This window comes from Bidens hawaiensis, unplaced genomic scaffold, assembly GCF_021521415.1.
Source record: "Bidens hawaiensis isolate Kalapana, Puna unplaced genomic scaffold, B.hawaiensis_p1.1 tig00010732_1, whole genome shotgun sequence".
Taxonomy (NCBI): Eukaryota; Viridiplantae; Streptophyta; class Magnoliopsida; order Asterales; family Asteraceae; genus Bidens; species Bidens hawaiensis.
The window spans coordinates 807,079-831,868 of record NW_027491822.1 but is presented as its reverse complement, the minus strand read 5'-3'; the positions used below and the strand labels follow the sequence as shown (position 1 = coordinate 831,868).

The 24,790-nt window shown below is 37.8% G+C and overlaps 2 protein-coding genes across 2 annotated transcripts; both read left to right on the top strand.

Annotated features, from left to right (window-relative positions):
- Positions 1 to 1,199: 1,199 nt before the first annotated feature.
- LOC143536075 (eugenol synthase 2-like) lies at positions 1,200 to 2,867 on the top strand. The gene is made up of 5 exons (XM_077030156.1): positions 1,200 to 1,443; positions 1,522 to 1,656; positions 1,853 to 2,090; positions 2,383 to 2,586; positions 2,673 to 2,867. Exons 1-5 carry the CDS (start codon positions 1,261 to 1,263, stop codon positions 2,837 to 2,839), a joined length of 927 nt encoding a protein of 308 aa, XP_076886271.1. The 5' UTR covers positions 1,200 to 1,260; the 3' UTR covers positions 2,840 to 2,867.
- Positions 2,868 to 8,904: 6,037 nt separating this feature from the next.
- Positions 8,905 to 15,411, top strand: LOC143536076 (eugenol synthase 2-like). Its single transcript, XM_077030157.1, has 5 exons — positions 8,905 to 9,094; positions 9,195 to 9,329; positions 9,526 to 9,763; positions 14,945 to 15,148; positions 15,234 to 15,411. Exons 1-5 carry the CDS (start codon positions 8,912 to 8,914, stop codon positions 15,398 to 15,400), a joined length of 927 nt encoding a protein of 308 aa, XP_076886272.1. The 5' UTR covers positions 8,905 to 8,911; the 3' UTR covers positions 15,401 to 15,411.
- The last annotated feature ends 9,379 nt before the right edge of the window (positions 15,412 to 24,790 follow it).

The window sequence follows — 24,790 nt, the reverse complement described above, 5'->3', positions numbered from 1 at the left end:
ACCCATTCAATTTTGTGAATATTTTGTTTCATTTGAGCATAGTTTTGCATGACATGCTTTCCATACAACATTCTGATCACCATTTGAAGGAAAAATTAATGTTGATATAAATATTTCAAATTTGATAAAAGTTATAAGCATTGATAGGCGTGGGGGTGGCATGTCAAAAGTGTTCGCAATCTTTTCTTAAATTTTAATAGTTGAGGGGAAAATAGTCAATTTATCAAATCCCGAAACTTTTGATTATTTAAAAAAATGCCTTTAAAAATAAACTTGAAACCCGAATCATGTTTAAAATTCTAACTTTCATACTTTTGACATTTTAAAGTCAACACTTTGAACCCATAACAAATTTGACGATAAATCTATTTTGCATTCTCAAACTTTTAAAAATACTCAAAATTTTCATTTTTGGCCCGTAACAAATTTTGACCTGAATGTAGTTAACTTGTACCAAATAATCTATTTTGCCAACTTTTGACTCATAAAATCAAATTTAACTTCCACAAAAAAACCCGAAACAATTTTCATTTGAGAAACATGATTTGTTGTTGATTTTTGGAATTCACCAAATATTTTGAAATATATAGTAAAATAGTATGTTAATATTTATATTCATAAATATATATATATATATATATATATATATATATATTATATAAATATAGTGTAAAAGAAAAATAAATAATTATTGATTTATTACATATATTATGGTATATTAGTTTTGGAGGGAAAAATTATGAAAATTAACCAAAACATAACAATTATCCATAATTATTTTACTTTATTAGAATAGGTAGAGGTAGATTTTTATTAGTATGGGAACATTCACGTATGAATACACGACGGCCGTCAGGAACACGCCTGACACGTAAACTACTTAAAAATTCAAGTCGCTATACACACATTCATAAATATCAGCCTTTCAGATACAAGATTACAAATCCATTGCTCATACTATTTTCTTAATTTTTTAATATTTTCTAAATCATGTTTCTTTCTAGATGGTTGCATTTTGTCACCCTCCACTAATCTTAAACAATTAACGTTCAACCTTATCATTCTATGCATTGTGGCAACCTTAAAAAAAGCTTCATCATTGGCAACTACTCACCAATAGTATATTTTTATTTAATATAATAATCACATGATGTTTTCTATATATACTATCTATACCATATATCAGTTTCCATAGCTCTTTTCTCTTTGAAAAAGTAAAATCGATCAACTCAATTAGTTTTTCAGGCCGGCAATATCTCAATGGCACAGAAAAGCAAGATCTTGATCATCGGAGGGACCGGGTACATCGGAAAGTTCATCGTAGAGGCGAGCACGAAAGAGGGAAACCCGACTTATGTTTTGGTCAGGGAAAGCACAACCACACATCCAGAAAAATCGAAGCTCATAGACAATTTCAAAACACTCGGTGCCACAATTCTAATTGTAATAAGAGCCTTTAACTTGTGTGTTTGTTTATGAATTAATCTCAATAATCTTCTGTTTTTCATGAACCATTTTCAGGGAGATATCAATGATCATGAAAGTTTAGTGAAGGCAATCAAGCAAGTCGATGTTGTGATCTCGACAGTAGGCGGTGAACTGATAGCTGATCAAGTCAAGCTCATTGCAGCAATTAAAGAAGCAGGAAATGTAAAGGTAACTTTCTGTTTTGTTCAAACATATCTAGTTGACTAGTTGATTGTATAATTTGACCATTTCTAATCCTCTTATAACCTTATAAGTTGGATTTTTTGTAGCTTATTTATTTTTGTTTAGTTGCTGCAAGTATGAGTCTACTGGGTCTAGATCTACTTAGTGTCATAGTTAATCTATACTTTCAATATTTATGTAGAGATTTCTTCCTTCAGAATTTGGAACTGATGTTGATCATGTCAATGCTGTCGAACCAGCGAAGAGCATCTTTGCAGGAAAGGCAAGCATTCGTAGAGCTGTCGAAGCCGCAGATATCCCGCACACTTTCGTTGCCTGCAATGGTTTTGCAGGCTATTTTTTACCAAACTTGGGGCAAATGGACACATACACCGCCCCTAGAGAGAAGATTACCATCCTCGGAGATGGAAACCCCAAAGGTATGCGCATTAATGCATAATGCTTTAGTTATAAAGCAAAGGAGTGGAATGCATAGAACTAAAGTGGATTTAAAATTTGCCCCTCATTTTGAAAAGGAAAAACTGGCACAAATATTGTGGTTATATCCTAAAAACTGAAGGCATATATATAGGGGTGCAAGCTCCAACTTGTTTTTTGATAGTCCAGACAGAACTAACATTAAATCTGATATATTCATTTCATTGTATAGATATCATACCATATGGCTAAGAGCGAATCTGCTAATGTCTTTATGTTTTGTATTCTATCCAGCTGTCTTTGTCAAAGAAGAGGATATAGCTTTGACTACCATCAAAGCAGTTGATGACCCGCGTACATTGAACAAGACATTGATTTTCAGACCTCCTGGCAACACATTGTCGTTTAATGATATTGTTTCCATTTGGGAAAGCAAGATTGGCAAGACCCTCGAGAAAACATATGTTCCTGAAGATCAAGTTCTCAAAAATATCCAAGGTCAGTTCGATCAAACAACAAGTTTAATTAAAACGAGTTGACTCAAAAAAATATTTGCCGGAAATTAATAACTTGCTATCTTGCAGAGGCTCCATTTGGGTTATGCATTCTTTTGTCCATAACACATTCTGTATTGATCAATGGAGATGGAACAAACTTTGAGATCGAACCTTCCTTTGGTGTGGAGGCTAGCGAGCTTTATCCGGAGATAAAATACACCACGGTTGCTGAGTATCTTGCTAAAATTGCATAAAGTATCTCTTTCATGTATCACAATAATCATTTTTAATGATTATACTTTTCCTAGTTGAAACACTGTGATGCTGTTTTGTGGATTTTGAATAACTTACATGTTAAACTTTCACAAATGGATCACGAATCAAACCGAAACAAGAACTCCAAATTTGCTTAACTCAAGCGACTCTTTCTTATTAATTATTTCGACTCACAAAACAAACAAAAAACAAACTGAACATGCAAATGAACTAAGACTCCTGGGTTTATATACTACCCAACAAATTGACTCATAAACCAATTATGAACTTCCTGTCATATCTCGAAACAAAGAGATAAGACCAAAACAATTATTTTAGAATTTAAACATAAACAAATAAATAGGATAATGATAACAATTAATTTAATTGTTATTCCGATCTCCTCCAAGCCACCCCATGAGATCAAAACCGAATCGCCCTTGAACGTCAAGAAAATATTGTTTACGTTTAACATTACACTTTTGTAATGGTTGGGTGTTTTCATATCGTATCTTTTTTTAGACAGACCAAGAAGCCAGAATAATATAACTAAAAGTCACCGATTAAAAAGAATTTAGCTGGGAAAAACCAAAATTACATAACACGGAGCAAGTGTTTAAACCACTAGTCCAACTAATTTGAAAACTAACGGTTCTATTCGAAACCCATAAAAGCACCAAGGGTATAATCGAATCAACCAAAGGCTCCTTGGTGAGTTCACTTTTTGTTAAAAACAATATCATTTTGTTTCCTCCAAACGAACCACCAAATTGAGAAAGTAATCGCTTCAATTATACTTTCCTTTGCTTACTATACGACACAAAATCCAACCAAGAAAACATCTCCTCGGGCATTTTATAACTTGGCCAGTCACCTCCAACCATCTACCGCCAACCCTCCAAATCTCGCCTGACGAAGAGCTATCACCAAACACATAACACTCTGTTTCCACTTCTCATAAAGGACATAATATAGATGGAACATCGATTCCCCTACTACACAAATTACTCCTGACAGGTAACCTATCCTAAATCACCCTCCACGCATGAACATTAAAGCTTTTGAACATATAATGCGTTTAATGTGATCCGTCATAACGCACGGACAGAAATACTTGCTTTGAGAATATGTGAACCATTGAAATTAAATATTATATTTCAATTCAGTATCAAGCATTATTGTGATATATTAATATTGGTTCATTTTATGTTTATGTTGCATTGTTGGGTTGGTAATCAAATGAGTTTGATTTTCTTCATATGCTCTTAATCTTCCAACAACTTCTTCAAAAACTCATGGTTTCAATATCGGAATATTGCTCAATAGGGGATACAATTGGTAGGAACTTCTTTGGCATCGAGGTAAGAAACCTTCTTACGATTACTTCTTCTTCAAGATTTGAACCGAGGCTTTTGAACTTAGCCACTATAGCACTTATCTTACTTGAGAAATCATTGATAGTCTCGTTCTTCTTCATCTTCAACATCTCCAATTTTATCCTTAGAGATTGCAGCTTTGCCTTTAAACTCGGTCGGCTCCTAAATACCGAACCCGAATTGCTTCCCAAACATCTTTTGCATCCTTATGCTTGGTAACTTGTAGGATGATATCTTCGGATAAGGTTTGGAAGATAATTGCTTTCGTGGTGTAATTCTTTCTCTCATCCACAGCTGCTTCGGTTACAGGATCCACGGCATCCCATAAACCGTATGCCTTAAGTACCGTCTCAACCAAAATTGACCATGAAGTGTAGTTAGTTTCGGTTAATTTGGGACATTGAAGTGGTACGTTACCTAGCTCACGAATTGCCAACGGACCTGTGTTTCCTGCCATTCTTTTATCTTGTTTTTCTTTCTCTTTCTCGGTCTTCTTTCTTGTTAGTCTATCTTTCTCCTTCTCTTTCTTGCTTATCGATCAGCCCATCTTTCTTTCTTTTCTTTCTTCTTTCTTTGCTGATTTCAATCAGTTCTTCTTTCTTTCTTGCGATTTTTCACATGAAACCCGCCGGACTTCCTTCGAACCAGATGCAACCTGATGCTAGACTGTTTCTATCTAGTAAAAAACAATTAATTCAGTGTCCTAATCACCTAAGCAAGCTAGGGTAAGTAGGGTGTCGAACACAAGGAGTATGTGGTCAATGTGAAGTGAAATCAATTCCTAACATTATGAAGTAGTTCAAGTAAAGTGCTGATCACACTAGCAAACAGTTTCGTTTTATAGTAAACTAACAAATAATCAAAGATTCAATCAGTCAACAAAGCAAATCACACCCGGGAATCCAAGTAAGCAATCAAACAGCAATCTCATGCAACTTAACAGATAAACTATCCTGTGTCAACTACAGACTGACTAACCGGTTAAACCTTAGGCATCCACGCTCCCTAACACGCGGCACCGGTTATCAAACGGTCCCTGCCAGTGTGACTCAACTAAGGGCAAACATATGCTTTCTCGCAATTAACAGATCAAAACAATCCTATAAGCAATTATCATAGCAACTGGCACACTAATCGTTCTGATCGAAATAAACCTAAACTGACGTTGTGCACAATAATAATAGACATCAATACTCATATATTAACATCAAAATAATTACAATCAATCGTTCTAGTACATGAGAAAATAACTGAAAGATTACAAACTATACATCCCGGGTATGACTCGAAGGATCTAGCCGCGTCTCGGCATCTCTAGGCTTCGGTTATGATGGATAGGATCATGTACGGGACCTTGAGATGATTGGAAGTGATGGTTCTCCTCTCTTCTGCTCTGAAAATCGTCTGGATAGTATAATGGCGTCTAGGGTTGTCAAAACGTAATATATGGAAAAAAAACCCTAACTTTCACGATTTTGGGGACCATCGCGTAGCGCGATGGTCTCCTCTCCTGGTCCATCGCGCTACGCGATGGAACAAAAGTCAACGCAGTCCAAAATGAAGGGCATCACGTAGCGCAATGCCCTGCCTCCCACACCCATCGCGCTACGCGATGGGTGGCTTCACTCAGCAACTCTCAATAAATGCCTCGTCGTAACGCCCTTAATGCTAGGTTTTGAAAAAGACTTTTCATGTCATTCCCATTTAGCTCGGTTTGCGTGCTGGACATCCCGGGTGTTCGTTACGTGCTCGTACAGGTCCAAATTAAGTGCGTTAAGTACCTGTGACCTGAAACACAATAAACACGTATGAAATACCAAAGTTCCTAAACTAAACGAGTAAAACGACTAAATTAACATACTAAAATATGTACAAATAAACCGAACATCACAACCCTAGGCGCTCTGATACCAATTGATGGCACAAGTCCTTTATTGCAGCAGATAACACACAACAACTTGATCAAAACTGATGATCGACTCTTTCTTGATTAATTGAAATACATACTGAACTAAACAAAGAAGACGCTTGCTTACTTTCCTAACCCTAGCTGCTGTATAAATAGGCCCATTTACGCACACGTAGCATAAACATGTTGCAGTAGCCCATGACTAAAAACTGAAAAACATGACCCACTACTTTACTTACAATTAAAAATAAACAAGTGACTTAAATAAATAACTTCCTAATAACTTGACCCTCTAAACTTGAATTTCCTTCCGACCCGTATCCAACCCGATTTGACCCGTCAAGATTAACCCAACATATTGCTCTAAATTTACAATATAATGGCTTCATTATTTATTGAAATTATGAATATATATTGTTTTGCAAAGATATACCATTTGGTTATGCAGCAATTCAAATTGTCAAGAAGATTATCTTAACACAATGCCAAGAAGATGCTGAGATAACTAAGATGTGTTTCAATTAACTATTATTTTAGCAGACACCTAAGCTTCAACAAACTGACCGGTCCAATAGTGCACACAATTCAACCTAGACACTAAACTTTGACACCTTGATCAAATATTGTCCATGAATATAGGTTCTCAATCAACAAAGTTGTTAATGATATACTCGAATGGATAAAATCTTCAAATAATTCTGTTTCTAATGTTTTTATTGCTTTACCATGTTTTTGAGTATAGTACAACTTCATCATCAGATCATCAACATCAAGTATCAATCAAGTATCAATCAGTTTTCAGTTCATTGGTTCACTTTTTATTTGCATCGGTATCGGTGTATGTCTATGTGTTTTCGGTTCCTTATGTATATCTAACAATATGTTTTGGTTCAAGTTGTTTGCTCGATGGTAAGTTTTACCAGTAGTACGTTTGGTTTGTGTATAAGTTGATTTTGGTTTATGTATTATTGTGTTTACAACAGCGTGCAACACATAGTAATTGAATTCGGAGCAATGTGCAGGTCATTTTGTAATCACTGAGTTAAAACTGTGGAAATTGCTAAGCAGGCCTATTTGCTATTCCCTTTTACCTGGCCCGCCCAACCCATCCCATTACTAATGGTTATGTTTCATGTAGAGGCCGGCTGTTACAAGACAGATCACGGCTAGTAAAAATCTTGATGTTCAGTTGGAGTATCACTTCTGTCTACTAATTGCAAGATGTGCTCTTTAGAGGAAGAGAGGACGGATCACGTATTTTGGTCATGACTGGTAGCAAAAGATGTTTAGAGTGGTCTAACGTGTGGGGGTGCACGTCAATCAGGTTGATTGTGTTACATTGCAATGGTGCAGATTGTGAAAACTAAAAACTACCAAGTACGTCTGATTCACAATTGCATATACTACTTGAAGACTTTCAGTTACAAACTTTTAACTGGATTACAGTTAGATTAAAATGGAATGCTATTGTTTGGGAAGAGTGGTTTCAAAATCCACTGCAGGTTTTTTAGTTATGTTGTTTAAAAGGGGTGCTGCTACACTTTTTGTATTGATGTATTGAGCCATGGTGCCTACTGATTCTTTGTTTTATTTAATCAATACAACCGTTCAAATAAAAAGTATAGATATAAATCTAACATCAAATGTGTTTGATTTATACATCGGTGTCCCTAAAAATAATAAACATGAACATATTTCTTTTTTTTTTTTGAGTGAAAAACTTGAATAAATGTGATAACCAATCATTTACCACTTAATGTCGAAAATATGTATCCACTCTCTGTTTCCCAAATCAAAGATGCAAACTGAACATTGTTATATACATGTGTTTTTTAATATGAAATGGATATTCTGCATAATGTTAGTGAAATAGTGTGTTATTATTGTTAAATGTTAATTTCTAGTCACCTGTTATGTCGGGTTTGTTAATTTCAAGCCATTTAGTAAGTTTTCAGGGTTTATTTGGATCATCTCAAATTAGTCAATAGGCCTTAACGATTAATTTTAAAAAAACATACCTGTTTGATTGATGTCAAACTTTTTGACCTGAACGAAACTAAAACTTCTTTTAAATGGCCCAAGTTTATGTAAACATGTTTTGATCATGTGACCTGTCAAAGACATTATTTTAACTTTGAACTCTTGTCGCATGTTTGAATTTATGTTTGTAGCATTGAAGACATAAAAGTCTTAAAGAGCACTATTACATCAACAAATACGCTATATGTGATCTTTTATTACTTTATACGTTAACAATTCGGTTTTTTTAATTTGTTTTTGTTTTTTTCTTTGCTCCGTAAACTTATTGGTTTATTTGTGTGCTATGTTACATTGTTTACACAAAGGTTTTTGTTTTATAATGTATATAAGAAAAATACTTACACAAACGGTTCACATATCTTGAATTCTGGATTTTAAACTTTCGTAAATTGACAGCTTTATCATAATTAATATAGGCATTACATTTTTCACGTTATTAATTCTTCCCTTTATCAGACGGGTAAAGTACTAGTTCATAAATATTACTCATAGTGTCGCTTACAAATACAAAATTACAAACATTAATTAAGTCAAACATGTTCTTTCTAGAATCTAGATATTATTGGTTGCATTTGTCACCCTCAACCAATTTTCAACGGTCAACTTTATCATTCTATTGGCAAATGGCAACCTTAAAAAGCTTCATAAATTGACAACTTCACCAAATGTATATTTATAATTAATAAAAGTCACATAAAGTTTTCGATATATTCTCTACACCATATATCAGTTTCGGCAATACCTCAATGGCACAGAAAAGCAAGATCTTGATCATCGGAGGAACCGGGTACATCGGAAAGTTCATTGTAGAGGCGAGCGTGAAAGAGGGAAACCCGACTTTTGTTTTGGTCAGAGAAGGCACAACCACACATCCGGAAAAATCGAAGCTCATAGACAATTTCAAAACTCTCGATGCCACAATTTTGATTGTAAGTAGAGCCCTAATTTACTTGGTGTGATGGTTTTATGAATTAAAAACTTGTGGCATTTGTGAAGCAAAAACTTATGTTTTTCATGAACCATTTTAAGGGAGACATCAATGATCATGAAAGTTTAGTGAAGGCAATCAAGCAAGTCGATGTTGTGATCTCGGCAGTAGGCGGTAAGCTGATAGCTGATCAAGTCAAGCTCATTGCAGCAATTAAAGAAGCAGGAAATGTAAAGGTAACTTTCTGTTTTGTTCAAACATATCTAGTTGACTAGTTGATTGTATAATTTGACCATTTCTAGTCATCTTATAACCTAATAAGTTGGATTCTTTATAGCTTATTTGTTATTGTTTAGTTGATGCAAGTATGAGTCTGCTAGCTCTGGATCCACTCAGTGTCATAATTAACCTGTAATTTTAATATTTATGTAGAGATTTCTACCTTCGGAATTTGGAACCGATGTTGACCATGTCAATGCGGTCGAACCAGCAAAGAGTGTCTTTGCGGGAAAGGCGAGCATTCGTAGAGCTATCGAAACCGCAAATATCCCACACACTTTTGTGTCATGCAATGGTTTTGCAGGCTACTTTTTACCAACCGTGGGGCAAATGGACACATACACTGCCCCTAAAGAGAAGATTACCATCATCGGAGATGGAAACCCCAAAGGTACACTCACTAATGGAAAGTATAATGTATAAGTCATAAAGCAAAGGACTTCAGTACATCAAACTAGAGTCGACTCGACATTTTAGGGAGCATAAAGGGCATTTTAAATTTTGACCTTTTTTGTAAAAAAAAAAAAGAAAAGAAAAATTAGCACACGTTTTGTATACGATTTCTAAAAGACGTATTACACATAATAAGTTGTAGCTAGTATTAGTAAAAAGAATAGACTGAATACTATTCCAGTATATTTTCTTGTCATAATTACCTAGAAACTAAACGCATTTAAATCCTAAAAAATGAATGTGCAAAAAATATAGGAGTCCAAGATCTGTCTTGTTTTTATATAATCGAGATAGACCGAACTGACATCAAAACTAAAGTGTTCATCTCATTATACAGAGATCATACCAAAAGCCTACTAATATTAGCAAATATTGTGTGAATATTTGTAATTATAGTATTCAGCATATTCTTAGGCATAATATTGTAATTATAGTATTCAGCATATTCTTAGGCATAATAGTTACCATAGATTGGTTCCCTTCCAAAGTTATCGGATATCATTGTATTATAAATTGCAATCTCAATTAATAGAATATTCATTCAGTAAATTATTATCATTCTTATATGGTATCATAACCTCCGATCCTATTTTAACTCTTTTTTCTTCCTACCATGGACGCCACCCTTCACCCCGCAATGGCTGTCACAAACATCAAGAATATGATCCCTCTCATTCTTGAAGATGAATCCTCACACTTCACCACCTGGACCGCTCTCTTCGAAGTCCACTGCCGTGCTTATCAGGTGTACGAACACCTGCTGCCCCGCACACCAGCACCCGTCCCACCTACTTCCTCGTCAGCCGAAGACATAGCCAAGGCCCTCGCTGCCAAGGTTGCGGCTGATGCTCTCTGGTCCCGCCTAGACGCACTCGTTTTGCAGTGGATCTATGGCACCATCTCCAAACCTCTTCTCCATATTATCCTGATTCCCGGACAGACCGCTTACGAAGCCTGGCTCGCAATCGCAAACCACTTCAATGACAACAAGAGTACTCGTCAAATTCTTCTACAACACCAATTCTCAAACATACACCTTGAATCGTTTCCGAACATGGCTGCCTATTGTCAACATGCCAAACACCTGGCCGATCAATTGAACGGTGTGGGTGCCCCGGTTGATAATCAACGTTTGGTCTCGCAACTCCTAGCCGGCCTCACCGAAGCATATGAGAGCATCTCCACGGTGTTACAGAATCGTGACCCCTTGCCAGATTTCAGTGAATGTCGCTCCCGTCTCACTATGGCCGAATCCACGAAGAAATCAGTCTCCGCCAGGGCAGCGGCCTCTTCGGCCACCGCCCTTGCTGCAACCACCGTCTCACAACCTCCTGTCGCCGCCTCCTCGTCTACTCGCAGCCGCGGGAACAGCCGACCAAGAAACCGGGGACGGGGTACCAGCCGTGGGGATCGCTCCAACACCAACCACCCTCAACACCCCTACATTGTGTTCCCGAATTCGTGGACGGCCAGCCAATGGAGTTCGCTTATGCAACACAGCCCACCACCCGGCACCACACCATGCCCTTACCCCTCTGCTCCTCGGACCAATACCTCCTCGGCTGGCATTTTGGGTGCAGCCCCGGCTCAGGCATACACCGCCACTCTTTCTCCTACTGACATCCAGCAGGCCTTGTATGCTCTGTCACTAAGCCAGCCGGATCCAAATGGTGTTATGGATACTGGTGCTTCTAGCCATATGAAAACGCCTCAAGGTACGATCTCCCCGTCTTCTTTTAATACTTGCACTTCTAAATTTATTGTAGTCGGAAATGGTATGACCATTCCTGTGATTGGCCAAGGCAACCTAACCCTCCCACCTCCCTTCCCACCATTTAAATTAAACAATGTCCTATTTGCCCCAAATCTTGTCAAAAACCTTATTTCTGTCCGCAAACTTACTACTGATAATTTATTGTCCATAGAATTTGACCCTTTCGGTTTTACTGTGAAGGATCTCAAGACCAAGGCGCCCCTCCTACGATGCAATAGCTCGGGCGACCTATACCCACTGACTGCTCCTCTCCCGCTCAAAACCACCCCTACAGCTTTTGTGGCCACCACTCAAGACCGTTGGCATCAACGCCTTGGGCACCCGGGCTTCTCAACTTTGCAATCGTTGCCTTTATCTTTTTCTAGTATATCTAATAAATATGACAACACTTTATGTCAAGCATGTGTTTTTGGTAAAAGTGTTCGATTTCCATTTTTTGATTCTTGTAATCGTACTAGTTTGCCGTTTGACATTATACACAGTGACCTGTGGACCTCCCCCGTGCCTAGCACCGGGGGCCACCGGTATTATGTTTTGTTTTTAGATGACTTCACTAATTTTCTATGGACATTTCCCCTCACCCACAAATCACATGTATTCTCTGTTTTCTCAATTTTTAACACCTACATAAATACCCAATTCAATGGTAAAATAAAACAGTTTCAATGCGATAATGGCAAAGAATATGACAACAACGCGTTTCATAACTTTTGTCGTCAAAATAGCATGCATTTTCGCTTCTCTTGCCCCTATACCTCGTCTCAAAACGGCAAGGCTGAGCGTAAGATTAGAACAATTAACAATATGATACGCTCACTCCTTGCTCAATCCTCCATGCCACCCGCCTACTGGCACTTTGCTCTTGAAACCGCCACTTATTTATTAAATATTATTCCAAACAAACACCAACAATTTCTATCTCCTACCACCCGCTTATATGGATGCGACCCCACTTATGAGCACCTTCGCGTGTTCGGGTGTCTCTGCTATCCGTTACTACCATCCACCACCATTCACAAACTCGCCAACCGTTCTAAACCTTGTGTCTTTCTCGGTTACCCCCCACATCACCGTGGGTACCGTTGTTTAGACCTCACCACTAATACCATTTTTGTGTCTCGTCATATCCAATTTGAAGAGACCATCTTCCCGTTCGCAACCACCCTACCCTCCGCCCCCACTTCCTATGACTTTCTTGACACTCCTTCCAACCCACTGTTGTGGGATAACTTCACCTTCACTTCTCCGGCCCTACCGCATACTCCTTCTGGCCCCCCAAGCCCAAACCGGCCCACCTCCTCTACACCTCACCACCGTACGGCCCAATCCCCCTCTACTCCACCTTCGGCCCCTCAACCAGCCCACACTCCACACGCCCAACATGCCCATAACTCCCCCTAGCCCATACGTCCCCAACCCCCACCTCAACTGCCCCACCGAACGAACCACCACCACCTCCAGCCCACACCATGCGCACCCGCTCCATGGACGGTATCCACAAACCCAAACACCCATTTAACCTTCATACCACCACCGTCGTTCCTATACCCAACTCACCACAGGTTGCCTTGTCCTCGCCTGAATGGCAACATGCCATGAATGACGAGTTTAGTGCACTTATTAAAAATGAAACTTGGGAGTTAGTTCCTCGTCGGCCTGATATGAACGTTATTCGGTGTATTTGGCTTTTTAAACATAAGTTTCGTTCGGATGGTAGTTTGGAGAGGTATAAAGCCCGTTTAGTTTGTGATGGTCGTGGTCAGCAGGTTGGTATTGACTGTGGGGACACTTTTAGTCCGGTGGTTAAACCGACGACCATTCGCCTTGTCCTTACATTGGCTCTCTCTAAGTCCTGGTCCATTAATCAGTTGGATGTTACCAACGCATTTCTTCACGGTAATTTGGAAGAAACTGTCTACATGCACCAACCTATGGGCTTTAGAGATCAACGTTTCCCTAACTTTGTATGCAGGCTCAACAAATCGCTTTACGGTTTAAAACAGGCTCCACGAGCCTGGTATCAAAGGTTTACTGATTTTGTATTACTGCAGGGTTTCACACAGAGCAAGTCTGATACTTCTCTGTTTATCTATCACCATGGACAGGACACCGCCTACTTACTTCTATATGTAGATGACATCATCCTCACTACATCTTCTGAGGCCTTACGTACCCGCCTCTTGCGTTCTTTATCTGGAGAGTTTGCCATGAAGGATTTAGGACCATTGACTTACTTTCTCGGTGTTTCTGTTACTCGCAACGGGGATCACATGTTCTTGTCTCAGCAGTCTTACGCCCGGGACATTATCCATCGGGCTGCTATGGATTCTTGTAAACCTGTTGCAAACCCAGTTGACACCGGCTCCAAACTTGGGAACGCATCATCTTCTCCATTTCATGACCCCACTCTGTACCGCAGTCTGGCAGGTGCTCTGCAGTATCTTACCTTCACTCGTCCTGACATCTCTTATGCCGTCCAGCAGATTTGCATGCACATGCATTCACCATCTGATCATCATTGGGATGCACTTAAGCGTATAATCAGGTATTTACAGGGTACTACGGAGTACGGTCTCTCGCTGGCTCCTGCTCCCAATATATCTCTTCGGGCATACACTGATGCTGACTGGGCAGGTTGCCCCGACACTCGGCGGTCTACGTCCGGTTACTGTGTCTACCTTGGTGATAGTCTGCTCTCTTGGTCCTCCAAACGACAACCAACCGTCTCGCGTTCCAGTGCCGAAGCCGAGTATCGAGGCGTTGCCAATGTGGTTGCTGAAATTTGTTGGATCCGAAACTTGATGCTGGAATTAAATCAACCGCTAACAAAGGCCACCCTGGTTTACTGCGACAACGTCAGTGCTATTTACTTATCTGGTAACCCGGTTCAACACCAGCGCACCAAACACATTGAGTTGGACATCCACTTTGTTCGGGAGCAGGTACAACGGGGGTGCGTTCGCGTGTTACATGTCCCCTCCCGGTACCAAATAGCAGACATCTTTACCAAGGGTTTGCCTCGTGTTTTGTTCGATGATTTTCGATCCAGTCTCAACGTCCGACAACCTCCCGATTCGACTGCGGGGGTGTATTAGCAAATATTGTGTGAATATTTGTAATTATAGTATTCAGCATATTCTTAGGCATAATATTGTAATTATAGTATTCAGCATATTCTTAGGCATAATAGTTACCATAGATTGGTTCCCTTCCAAAGTTATCGGATATCATTGTATTATAAATTGCAATCTCAATTAATAGAATATTCATTCAGTAAATTATTATCATTCTTATAACTAAGAACCAATCTCTCTTAGTGACTTTGTGCTGTTGTATTCTATCTAGTTGTTTTTGTCAAAGAAGAGGATATAGCTTTGACTACCATCAAAGCAGTTCATGACCCGCGTACATTGAACAAGACATTGATTCTCAGACCTCCGGGCAACACATTGTCGTTCAATGAAATTGCTTCCATTTGGGAAAGCAAGATTGGCAAGACCCTTGAGAAAACATATGTTAAAGAAGAGCAATGTCTCAAAAATATCCAAGGTGAGTTCGAACAAAGAACACGCTTATTAAAACTTTTCTACTTAAATAAATATAGACCGGAAAATAACATGTTGCTGCCGTGCAGAGGCTCCGTTTGGGTTAAGCATTGTTTTGTCCTTAATGCATTCTGTATTGATAAATGGAGACGCAACAAACTTCGAGATTGAACCTTCGTTTGGTGTGGAGGCTAGCGAGCTTTATCCAGAGATAAAATACACCACGGTTGATGAGTATCTTGCTCACATTGCATAAAAGCATCTCTTTAACGTATTTTAATAATCATATTTAATGATTATACTTTTCCTTGTTGAAACATTATGATGTTTTCTGGTTTTGAAATAAGTTACACATTTGTAATGGTTGGGTGTTTACATGCCATATCTTAATTGCTATATATATTCTTGATATTTTTTAAATTTATTGATCAGAAAATCTATTGAATGATGGGGTTGCATTTGGGCATATATTTACAGTTTGTTAATTCTACTTGTATATGCCTACGTTTGCATACATGAAATCTTAGGATATTAACATTAGAAATTTTTTTCCACAAGAATCATGAATTTCGAATGTCTATCAAGAGATATTTTTAACCGGGTTAGGTAGGCATAATTATTTTTTTCGGATTGAACCAGGTCATTGAACTCTCACTACAAATAAAATGATATTTAGTGGCATACGTTTTTAATGGCATTTAGCTCTTGTGCCACTAAATTTAGGGTTTTAATGGCACTTTGCGTATGCCATCTTTGCTTATAACACATTTTTAGTGACATTTAGTTTTAATGCCACTAATTTATGATTTTAGTGGCACTTTACGTATGCCACTGAAAATCTAGTGTCATGCGTTTTTAATAGCAATTAGCTCTTGTGCCACTAATTTAGGTTTTTAATGGCACTTTGTGTATGACATCTTTGCTTATAACACCTTTTTAGTGGCATTTAGTTTTAATGCCACTAATTTATGGTTTTAGTGTCACTTTGTGTATGCCACTAAAAATCTAGTGTCATGCGTTTTTAATGGCATTTAGCTCTTGTGCCACTAATTTAGGGTTTTAATGGCATTTTGTGTATGCCATCTTTGCTTATGACACATTTTAGTGGCATTTAGTTTTAATGCCACTAATTTATGGTTTTAGTGTCACTTTGTGTATGCCACTGAAAATCTAGTGTTATGCGTTTTAATGGCATTTAGCTCTTGTGCCACTAATTTAGGTTTTTAATGGCACTTTGCGTATGCCATCTTTGCTTATGACACATTTTAGTGGCATTTAGTTTTAATATTGTATTCATAATTTCTTGATATTTATCTTTTCCCATATATTGGGTTTCGTTTTTATCACAAACGCGTCAAATGAAAAAACCAACCACACGGGATTTAAAGTAAATATAATAACTGATAAGGTGTTCTATGTCACCGATGCCAAGCATAAAGATTGGGAGGTCGTCAGATATGTAAAACTAAGAGATGCATTTGACATAGGAATTGTTGATAATCAAGTTGGTCCTTATTCGAATGATTGCACATTTGATGTCCCTAACCTGCATCTGGTTGGGGATGATGGTGAAGATGGCATGGACATCACATCTAATATAGAACGTGAAGTAGATGATGAAGAAAACGATGATGATTCCTTTCTTTTTTGATTACTCATTAATATTATAAATTTGTAAGTATTCTTTGCGATACTTAATTTTTATTATTATTATTTTTTTTTTCATATTATCATATTTATGTCTGCAGGTGATGATGCATTTAGGAACAGTTTGAGCAAAGGCGGGCCTGGAAGAGCGTGATCGTTTGTAGATGAACATAAGTTTTTATTTTTTAAACCAAAACTGAGAGTTTGGACTTTGGATCTGGAGTTTTCTTTTGAGCAGATTTAAGTTCACATATCGATATGTTTTCATGTGTGCACATTTTTGATTGTGGTAGATTGTTTCTTTTAAAATGGATCTTGATCGATAAGTCTTTAGACCGGTTTATGTTGTTGATCGATGTGTTTTCTGAAGTATCTTGTTTGCTGAGCTGGAAACTATAACAGCATTTGTTTCTTGGCCAGCAATGCTAACAAATTAATGGCAGACTTTATCTGCTGCTTCAATATAGCTGCAGCAGCCGATGGGGTAGCAATGCAGGCCCAGTGCAGCAGCCTTTACGGGATTTTTGGCCCGTTAACAAGAGTTATTGGTACTTCTTGTTTATATACAGATTTTTGGCCCGTTAACATATTATGAAAATCTTCATAAAGTTGTGAATGAAATAGTTGAAAAGTTAAAGAAGTTGTCGGCCCGTTGACTGATTTACCAGTCAAACAAGCCCTGGGTATTGTCAAGCGGCTTTCTTCAGGTCCAGATGTTAAGACTATGTGCATTAGCAGTCAAGTTGTAGGTCCTCTAGATGGATCTCAAGACTTGACTCGAATCAATCCGTGTTGTTGGTTAGCGGAAATCACCAACGACACTCGGATCTCGGATCTTAGTTTGTTATTATAAAAGAGAGAAAATGAGAGGAGAGGTTTTGGAGAGAGAGAAACTTTATTTTCTTGAAGTAGTGAAGAGTTGTTGTGGAGAAATGGGTAGGTGACCTTTTATAGGGTCCCCATTTCTTCAAAACTTACAAAATAAACGTACAAACTAAACGTATCGAGTACGTACTACACCGACTAAAAGCAAACTAAAATGACATATACAATCCTAAAAACAATATAGAATATTGGCCCTACAATCTCCCTCTAGGATTGAGTATGTCGAGGAACCTTCGTCAAGTTTTTTGCTTCGTCTTTATTTCTTTAAACTTAGTACTTGTCTTGATCCAGGATCTTGAACCAGATTGGATCTTGAACAATTCTTTATTTTCTAGTCTTGTAGACTTGAATTTCCATCTTATTTCTGGGAATGATCGGCAACAGCAAATTTTAGAAACATCAGATGCGAGAGGCTCGACATCTAATTTTCTTTTGTTGACTTTCTTGAGCCGACTGGTTTCTTTCCTTGTCTTCAGATCAATCAGTTCCTTTTTAAGTTCAACCACCAACTTTCACGTTCTCGTTTTCTTTTAAGTGCTTCAATATCTGCTACTCCAAGCAGACTTGATCTTGATCTACTTGTCCATGTATAGCTGCACAAAACTTAAAACGATAAGATTCGCTCACAGACCCTCTCGAGGGTCAAGAAGAAATCGTTCATAGGCCCTCCCACTTTCAGTCCCTCAACTTGTAAATATTTTTTTTAAGTCCCAGATTTCCAACAAACATTGCATGGACGATCTTAACAACAAAACACATTATTTTGAATAAAACAAGGTTTAATAAAATATGTACGAACATAATAAAAACTTAAAATCTTTTTGGCATTTTCATATATTTTAAAATAGTGAAAATATATACATAATGTTTTGAAGTTGAAACATAAATAAAACAAAATCAAAATAAACAATAAAAGATAGGAGTAAAGATGAAATTAATATTATATATCAATAATATTTACAGAATTTTCTAACGATTTTAATATTTTTGTGAGAAAGATCACAACATGGAATCATATTGATTTGCAAAGCCCTAGATCGCGTTTCCATTTTGATATTATTATGTCACAATTTCATCACCGACTAGTCCATTTGTTTAACTTGACAAGTGTTTTGATGCCAAAGTAATACGTTTAAAGTACAATTAGGCACGGTGCTTATGTGGTCCCCACTTAATCAGACATGTTACTGATTCCATCATATCTCGGGCTTACTTTGTGTTGACATACATCTCAACTTGACTTAAATCTTTCTTAGTTGTTCACAATACTCTTATTAATATACTTGACAATTTGTACATTGTACACTTGACACTTGGTGCTTTGCACACTTGACTCGATCTAGAAAAGTTAAAATAAAGCAGAAGATTCAGGGCCTTAACAATCAGATCTTGTATGACTACAAACAGAGAAAGTCCAATGCTTGAATTAAAATAAATGAAGAAATAAAGCAGAAGTTAAAATCCTAAAGGACTCTTTTTCTGATTTTTCATTTTGTTTTTCTGTTTTTCTTTTTCTTTTCTTGACTCTTTTGTTTTCCTTTTTCTTGCCTTTCTATGAGGCTTTTCTTGACTCAAATGAAAATTAAAATTGACTCTTATTTCAAAGACAACTGTGATCAGGTAAAGAGAGACTTGGGTATGACATGTATAATTACATTTCTGCCTTCATTAATATGACTTCACGGAATCATGCAACCGCTTCATACTCGTATATCCACTAGTACCGGCAAGAATTTAGGTTTATATCACCCGACACTTACTTGTTTGTCAAGCCTATCTACACATCTGTGAGTGACCTTGTAGACTTTTGATCTACTCTTTTCATGCGTTAGGATCATTGCATATCAATGTACTATCATTTTCCAATGGTTGGATCAATTTCTCAAAATTTGAAAATTTTAATTATCCGACTCCCTCTAAGCAGGAGCTCCCTCTAAACGGAACAATTCCTTTTAGATTTTCTTAAAAGTAATATAAAATCTTTTTGGTAAATCAAATGATTTGTTTTTGCTTTTCTTAAGATGAATTGAAAATCTTTTTGGTGAGTTAAACTTAACTCATTTTCTCCCTCTAAAATTGTGACATATTTGAAAAATATTTACAATTTTATATACAAAAAGAAATAATTTGTTTTAATCAAAATTGATCATGCCGATCTATTCGACCCGAAATTCAAATCGAGCATGATCGATGGTTTGTGAAAAGGTCAGCAAAGTTGTTGTCAGATGGACTATCTTAAGCATGCATTATCACATTGTATGAAAAAGTTGAAGAGATTCAAACCAAGATCCAACAGCTGATGTTGAATCCATCACTTGAGAGAAGCAGTTGGATGAGGTTGGTTTGAGAAGCGCTCGAAAAGTTGTTGTTGAACCATTTAAATAAGGCTTCCCTTCCATGAAGCTTGTCCTCCCATGTCGCTTATGAAAGACTCGAATCCGCCATCAAATGGTTTAGCATCAAATAGCAAGAGTTCGTCTCCCATCATATGCCGGGTGCAATCACTATCTAAGTACCTAATACTATTGATAGTCCTCCTTGATTGACCCTGCATGCACTAAACGTTCAAATAGACATGGGTTCCCGGGATACTTTTGTCCCGAGAAGGTCAACCGTAAATTGACCAAACTTGATTTTATTTCCTGAAAACCATTTATTTCTTGTTGGAGCCTCACTTAATGAAGAGCGGTCCTTAGGAATCCAAGCAAAAACTTGTTCCTTGGTTTTGGCAATTTTGGACTTTTGTTTTCTTGCTTTTGAAACTGTTTTTGGTGAATCCTCAAACTTTACAGTCTTAGGATCCTTTTTGATTTTATCCTTTTTGGTTTTTCAAAAAGGTTTCTTTTTTTGTTTTACTTTATTTACTTTGGATCTCACATCCATTTCACTGGCTTCACTATCAGCTTGATCAGTCCTTGAATCAGGGCTACTAAAAGCTCCTTTTGGGGACTGACTAAGCCGCCTTTGAATATCAAGCTGTTTCTTGAACCAGTGCTTGCAATGTATTGCAAGGTGAGAAGAGTGACCACACACAAAACAACACTTTCTCCTAGGAGTGCCAAAGAACTCATCTGAACTATAATGTGGTTGGTGTGGTGTGAAAGGTGATCCTTGGAAATGAACATGATTATAAAACACATTTGTGTAATATGAATCAACAAAATTTTGTTGATAATGACCATAGTAGTTGTTGTCATAGAAGTTGTATGACTGAGGATCTCTTAATTGATTGGTTGTTTGAGAAAATAATCGTTTATTTGGTGGAACATATTTACACGAAGTACTTGTCTTTTCATTTTCAAAAACTTTGCTTTTACTTGAATTATCCTCAGTCTCACAACTTGATGATGAACAACTTGATATGTTCACCTCAACAGGCCTACTTTCGTTGACACATTTTTCAACAAAAATTTCATCACAAACGGTTTCATAATCTGAGTTAGAAGAAGAACATTTATTTTCATTGCAAACGTTTGTACAACTATCATCACTTGAATTTTCACAAAATACATAATTTGACCCTGACTTTAAACTTCCCAATATGGATTCACAAACTTTATTACAAGCTGGATAGTTAATAGTTTTGGTTAGATCCACACATGATTCAAAAGCGGTTACGGTTTTGTTTAGGGGTACAATCGTACATACACCTTTAAACCTCCATTTCATGTAATTCTAAGCAAAAAGTTGGTTTAGGGGTACTCTTCGGGGTTCGGGTTGTTTGGGTCGAGTTGGGGCGTAATGGAAATTAACCCAAAGACCAATTCGTTTATAAGTGAGTTGTTCGGGTTTCAGGTAGAATTGATCGGGTTAAAACGGGTTGGGTTTTGGGTCACATTCAATCAACTAGTATAAGTATAAAGTATTCACCATTTGTAGTGTAACATCTCGAAATTTCAAGATAATATTAATTATATTACTTAATATTAGAGAGAAAGTTTACTCGGGTTATCAGGAAATAAATAACAGAATAGGAGTTAGTATGAATCGGGCTAGTGTTGGGTAATGGATGCGGGTTGTGGACTTGGATTATTTGAGATGGGTTAAATGAGAATGGGATTTAAGGGATATAAATATCCCCTAAACCCAAAATATCTTCATTCTCACCCTACACCCTAAAACTCCTAACACACACATACACACACATTCTAACCGATCAAGATTCGGAGCCGAGACCCGAGATTTTGTTGATAGATCTGAGTTGGTAAGGTAAGAACAAATCCAACAAAGCTAATATTACTGTAAATGGTTAGGATTGGATGGGTTAACCGGACCCGAAACCCAAACTGCCCAAATCGGACCCCTAAAACGTCGATTTTAGGCCGATTTGATGGTTGGGATTTGAAGGCGCCGATCATACGATTCCGTGGGTACCAAAATCGAGTTATTTGGCTAAGAAACGAAGGATTTATGGGCAAACAGATCTGCAGCGCGATAACTTCGCCTGCAAGATTAAGTTCGCCTGATGAACTTCGCCTTCAAGCGTAACTTCGCCTGAAGCCAAGTTCGCCTAAGGTTTAACTTCGCCTGAAGCCAAGTTCGCCTAAGGATAACTTCGCCTGAAGCCAAGTTTGCCTAAGGTTTAACTTCGCCTGAAGCCAAGTTCGCCTAAGGATAACTTCGCCTGAAGCCAAGTTCGCCTAAGGTTTAACTTCGCCTGAAGCCAAGTTCGCCTAAGGTTTAACTTCGCCTGAAGCCAAGTTCGCCTAAGGATAACTTCGCCTGAAGCCAAGTTCGCCTAAGGTTTAACTTCGCCTAAAGTGAAGTTCGTTTGGAAAATAAATTAAAAACCTAATGAAAAATGTGTTAAGACAGTTAATGTAAATAAAATTTTTCCAAGCTGACCTGGCAGCTCGACCCCAGCCAGGGGCTCTGCCCCTTGGACCCTGCTAGGGGCTGCCGCCCCTAGACCCCGCTGCCAGGGGCGCTGCCCCCGGACCCCCGTTCGTTGTGAGTCATATAAAGATAGAAATACATTATGAGAAGTGACAGTTAATTGATACGTGTAACCTGTTCAGTCAGCCGAGCTCAGTTAAAGAAGGGATTTACAGCTATCAGAAAAAGAGGCAGAGTTCAGGTGAGTTTCTAGCCACATTTCCTTGTTATGTTTTCGGGGCTGTGTGCATACTCGATGTGAAGTGTGAATACACTTACCTTAAGTGGTAAGTGTATGCTATAGATGTTATACGAGGTATATATTTTGTAATGCTTGTCGGTACGTGAACGATCTTCGGATATTGCACGTATCGCCAAGGATAGTAAATTCCAAGTGGTTGATAGTGTGTATGAATGTTATGATGTAACATGTTTATTACGTAAATACCGAACTGATATGAAGTGTGATATAGGCAGGTAGAGGTAGAGTGTGTTAGAAGTGGCAAGAGTCTAGTAAGGGTGTTAGTGGCATAACGTGAGCGCGTGATAGGGAAAGCCTGTACGTGCCATCGTTATTATGTGTGTATGATTGTTGATGTGACTTGCTTATTATGTAAATGATATGAAGCGTGTTGTAGACAAGTAGAGGTAGAGCGTGTTAGAAGTGGCAAGAGTCTAGTAAGAGTGTTAGTGGCATAGCGTGAGTGCGTGATAGGGAAAGCCTATACGTGCCTTCGTTATTAAGTGGCATAGCGTGAGTGCGTGGTAGGGAAAGCCTATACGTGCCTTCGTTATTAAGTGGCATAGCGTGAGTGCGTGATAGGGAAAGCCTATACGTGCCTTCGTTATTAAGTGGCATAGCGTGAGTGCGTGATAGGGAAAGCCTATACGTGCCTTCGTTATTAAGTGGCATAGCGGGAGTGCGTGATAGGGAAAGCCTATACGTGCTTTCGTTATTAAGTGGCATAGCGTGAGTGCGTGATAGGGAAAGCCTATACGTGCCTTTGTAATTAAGTGGCTAAGCTGTAGGGGTAATTAAGTGGTTAAACAGTAGCGGGTCAGATAGTGGACTACGTGTCTTCGGATACGCATATGATGTATGTAGTGGTTGTATGATGAGTTGCTTGATTAACTAGAACTCACTCAGCGTAGCTGACTTTTAGTATGCACGCAGGTGAGCTGATTATAGAGTTAGCATGAGGATGACACACGGCATGGATTGAACGGCTGGCATCTGAAGAAAGAAGTAAAGATGTTTTAAATATAAAGTTTTGTGTTTTGTGTTATGGTATCAAAGAAAAGATTTAATGTTTTGAAACAAATGATTGATGTTTTATATTCCGCGAAAAGTTTTAATAAACTCTGAATTGAAGGACTGTGTTTATGAGTAAATCCGACACGAAAGTAGGGTTACCGGGTTCGGGGCCTTACATGTAGAGTTCTATATGTGTTGGTCGGTTACCAACCAGTGATTAATACGAATTAATTTGATTGGAATTTTATATGTAATTTTCAAACACTTAAAAAATTTTGACAAAAAATCGACTGATTTGGACCCAGTTTGACTGACTACCGATTGGGTGAATAGAGTCAGTAGCATGTCGATTAGAGTTTAATCGATGACTAATCACGATTTTAGAACAACTGATTCAATTCGACGGGTTTTGACAAAAAAATTTGTCGAACAGCTAAATAAACCAGCTGGATTTGCTAACGGTTCAGCGCTTTTAACTATTTTTGAATTTTTTATTTTTTATTATTTTTCATGTCCATCACCTTACTTAAAAATTAACGTAACGAACAACATTAATCTCTACTAACAGTACATATAACTTGAACACATTAAGTTGTATCATTTTTTTATTAATTAAAACTTGTTTAGGTGCTCCCAAAAATGTCAGAGGTTATACCCAAATGGCTGAAACATGGAAAATGATTAGTGGTCAAAGAATAGTTGTCACCTTTAACCAGTTTGGACAACCCGTGGGGGATGAAGGTAACGAACTTGTTCAGTACCTTGGGACACTTGTGAGGATGTCCGATCATGTATCGATAGAATATTCTGATTGGAGAAAGGTTCCCGAGCAAAAGAAAGAATATATGTATTCACTCATTAAGGTATAGTCTTTTATCAAGAGTTATATGTAGTAACTCGTTAAGTAAGAGGTATATGCTAATATATATAGTTTTTATTTGTAGTCCAAATTTGTTATTCATCCGAAAGAAACAAAAGAGATTA